We start from the raw sequence: 4,249 nt of genomic DNA on the forward strand, positions 1-4,249 counted from the left end.
ATATGATTCAAAGCATGGATTATATGGAAGATACCTTCTTATGCTTTTAGCTGTCAAATTTATATTCTAAACTCGTCTTCTTCACTTTGACCCATCCAGTGCTATCTCATTCCAAAAAGTCCATAAAAACTGTGAAAGGTGCTTATTTTATCCGTAAAATTTTCTTTTAAGCCCCACCTCTAACCCCTTTCAACCCTGTAATTCATAATCTTTACAACAGCAAAAAATAATATGGTTCAATTAAGTTAATCAAAATATTTCCTCTCTTTACATAACTCCATGATTCACAAGTAACAAAAGAAAGTGGGAAATTTACATAGTAATATATCTCTCGATGTAATATCACACATGATACCACTAATTGCCAATTTCTCATAAAAACCTGGTAACATACTCTTCTCTTACTCTCTCCCTTCCATACATATAAAGCATTTGCTTGTTAACTCATTTTCTATTGCAGAGAATGGCATTTCTCCATTATTTCTTATGGCTCAAAATCTTGGAGATTTTTTTTTCTATCTGATGCTTCACATAATCATTTTCTTGTGTTTATTTTAAGTTCAATTCAAATGGTGTTTTGACAGAGGCAAGATCCCCATTATTCCATGTCAAATTATTCTCCCTGGTTGTTTCAATGAAACCCTGACTGTGTTTTACTCATCCTACATCATACCTGCAGCAGTGATATTATTCACAGGTTTATTTTACAAATTGTGTTTACTTGGCCAGAACATCAGATTCGTGAGGGAACAAAAGTGATTTCTGTGAAGCTTCGGTAGTGTTTGTCCCAGAGCAGAAACCAAGGGACAGGGTGATGTCTGTTGTCAGAGTCAAAGGTATTGGCTACCATATAATGTTAGGATTTACTGGGTTTTATTTAACTGACTTTATTTTATTTTCTTACACTGTCAGTTTTTAATGTTCTTTTTCTAGCTACAGCTTAAGTATCTATGTTTTTCTAGGTCCATTTTAAAAAGAGGGAACGTATCAACAGGTCTTGGATCTTTATCAGGCATTTTTGGAAGCATAATGAGGTCATGACACTCTAAACATTGTGTGCAAATTTGTAGCTGAAGGATGACTGTGTGATTTACCTGCCCAAACATCATCAGTTGTGAATGTTAATGACACCCCAGCTGTCATTAGGAAAAATGACTATCCTTAAACAACTTTAATAACTTACTCAGCATATGAAATTCTATGATAAATAAGCATATTATTATGGTAATTATACAAAAAGATATCCAATATTTTTATAAGAATAAAATATTTACATATTCATGCTAATGATAAAATTAATACTTAACTTTTGTACATAAAAATATTCAAAATTTAATAAGTATTGATTTATTAGAATATAATGGAAGGGATATGAAGTTTGTTGGACAAGAATGAAAGGTATAGTCAAAAGCTAGAAAGTCCTATGAATAATGCCAAAATGTTATAAAACTGTTAACATTTTGATATAATCTTTTAAAGGTAGAAAGAAATTCAACACTATAGTTTCATGTAATTCCATGTTAGTAAATAAAGCAGAAAATTAATGATAACAGGTTCGTGAAAAACATATCTAAGTTAAATTTCAATCTAATGACTTTATATGACAGTCTATAGAAAGTGGGAAGGACACCAGCTGTAAACATATATGTGCCAGACTAAACAATTACAATTTAATTGTATTTTAGATACTTAAAGATAATATGAATCCTCATGCCCTTTCTTACTCAACAAGACATAAAATTATATCACAGCTTCAAATACTGCAGGCTAAGAGCATATCTCTCCTTCCACATGAATTGAAGTAGTCCACAAACCTCACCATTTAATTCATTACCCCTCATGTTACTTCAGAACAGGTTTAGGCAGAAAACTTTGAGTTTTACAACTGAATTTTAACTCATTCATAATTTAAATAAGATAAATAAAAACCAACCTCACCTGAGGACTGCACCTTGTATCAAATGGTAATGGTAGAAAATACTTCTTTAACTTGGTATGGCATTCTTTTCCTTTCCAAACAGATGAACGTGTCACAACTGTTACATGGCTCCTAGAAATTTATCTCATGTCACTGAGTTCATTCTTGTCGGTGTTTCAGACCTTCCAGAACTGCAGGTTCCACTTTTCTTTGTCTTCCTAGTCATCTACCTTCTGACAGCAGCAGGGAACCTGGGCATCATCACCCTGACCACCGTGGACTCACGCCTGCAAACTCCCATGTACTTCTTCCTCAGACACCTGGCAGTCATCAACTTTGGCAACTCCACTGTCATTGCTCCTAAAATGCTGGTCAACTTCTTAGTCAGTAAGAAAACCACCTTATACTACGAATGTGCCACGCAGCTGGGAGGATTCCTGGTTTTCATTGTAGCAGAGATCTTCATGCTCGCTGTGATGGCCTATGATCGCTATGTGGCCATCTGCAACCCACTGCTCTACATGGTGGTGGTGTCTCGACGGGTCTGTCTTCTGTTGGTGTCTCTCACATACTTCTATGGCTTTTGCACAGCCATTGTTGTTTCATCCTGTGTGTTTTCTGTGTCTTATTGCTCCTCCAAAAAAATAAACCATTTTTACTGTGATAATGTCCCTCTCTTGGCACTTTCCTGTTCTGACACCTACCTTCCAGAAACTGTAGTCTTTATATCTGCAGCTACAAACCTGTTCTTTTCCATGACTATAGTGTTGGTATCTTATTTCAACATTGTGTTGTCTATCCTAAGGATCCGTTCAGCAGAAGGAAGGAAAAAAGCCTTTTCCACCTGTGCTTCACATATGATGGCTGTCACAGTTTTCTATGGGACTCTGTTGTTTATGTATTTGCAACCTCAAACTAACCACTCACTAGATACTGATAAGATGGCCTCTGTGTTTTACACCTTGGTCATCCCAATGCTGAACCCCATGATCTACAGCCTGAGGAACAAGGATGTGAAGGCTGCTTTAAAGAGATTCATGACAAATCCATGTGATTCTTTTAAATCACTGTAACCGTAAGACTTTTCTAGTTTTAGAGACAACTGGTGAGTTATCATCAGCAATGATGACTCTTTTCATGTGACTTTACCATAATAATTTCCTACCAGAGAGTGCAATGTACAAAGTAGAGGTGCAATGGAACAGTGGTAAAGAATGACAAACCCTAACTTAGCTAGGAAACAGACTAACACTACTACTGATAAGTCAATCCTACACTGGACTCGCCATGATACAAACAAAGGAGGAATTCACTGCTTTTATTTCTTTACCTGAGCATATAGCTTTAATCCAATGATGAGAACAACTGAGAAGACATACAACAGAAGAGCAGCAGAGAAAATGCTGGCCAGTATATTTTCCAAATATCTAGAACATACTGAGAAACTGTGGCAGCATAGAGGACACTATGGAAATAGACTAAGTAGATGCCTATTTTAGATAGAATGTTTGAATTTAAATGAAAAAGAAAACCCTAAAATCTGAGTAAAATTTGTAATCTATAAATGGCAACAAATATACTTAATATTCATCAAATATATTATTTAAACATACTTTATTATGCCTTCATTGCCCATGTCATCTTGTGAACTTTTATTTTAAAATAAAATCTGGAGGCTGAGGATATCGATGAGGTGATGAAGTGTTTATCTATTATGCATGAAACCTAAGGTTTCCTCCCTAGAATTGCCCGGATGTGAAGTGCAGTTTGTGAAATAGAAAATGTTTGTTTCACATATAAGGCTATTGACAATATTCCACCATATTAAAACACTCAAAAAATAATAAAACAGTTAGTGTAAAGTCATCATTCACATAGCACTGCACATATGTGTATATGCATCCCCCAGGCATACACATACACACCCACACAAAATTAAAATCTTCCATAGTATACATTACAAATGATTGACCCTTCATTAAAAGTTTAGACCTCATGTTTTTAATAGCATGGATTTGTAATCACTAGAACTGGAGTTATAAACCAAGAAGATGAAAAGTGTCAACCAGTCTTGTACAACAAGAATCATTTTGAGACCTGCTTAAATGTCAAATATGTGGTCAGTTATTGACTAGAATAAATGAGACCAAAAATTATAAATTCAATCACTAAAAAGAAAATTTTGTATCTATCAAAAATTAAAACCACAGGGTTCATAGTTCTTAGCTATATGGATGCATATTTTTATCTCTAGTCATTATTTATCCTTTATTATTTTTTCCAAGATGTACCTGGTGTTTACTTTTATCAAGATAAACAGATCTGGAATTG

The 4,249-nt window shown here is 34.6% G+C and overlaps 1 protein-coding gene across 1 annotated transcript; it reads left to right on the top strand.

Annotated features, from left to right (window-relative positions):
- Nucleotides 1–2,043: 2,043 nt before the first annotated feature.
- LOC110289929 (olfactory receptor 8J3) lies at nt 2,044–2,991 on the top strand. The gene has a single exon (XM_021156336.1). The coding sequence runs from the start codon at nt 2,044–2,046 to the stop codon at nt 2,989–2,991; it is 948 nt and encodes a 315-aa protein (XP_021011995.1).
- The last annotated feature ends 1,258 nt before the right edge of the window (nt 2,992–4,249 follow it).

Source organism: Mus caroli, unplaced genomic scaffold (assembly GCF_978045245.1).
Source record: "Mus caroli unplaced genomic scaffold, Mus_caroli_1 scaffold_2, whole genome shotgun sequence".
Lineage (NCBI taxonomy): Eukaryota > Metazoa > Chordata > Mammalia > Rodentia > Muridae > Mus > Mus caroli.

Excerpts from the sequence above, each read along its gene's own strand:
- LOC110289929 (XM_021156336.1), top strand. The coding sequence starts at position 2,044 with ATGGCTCCTAGAAATTTATCTCATGTCACTGAGTTCATTCTTGTCGGT.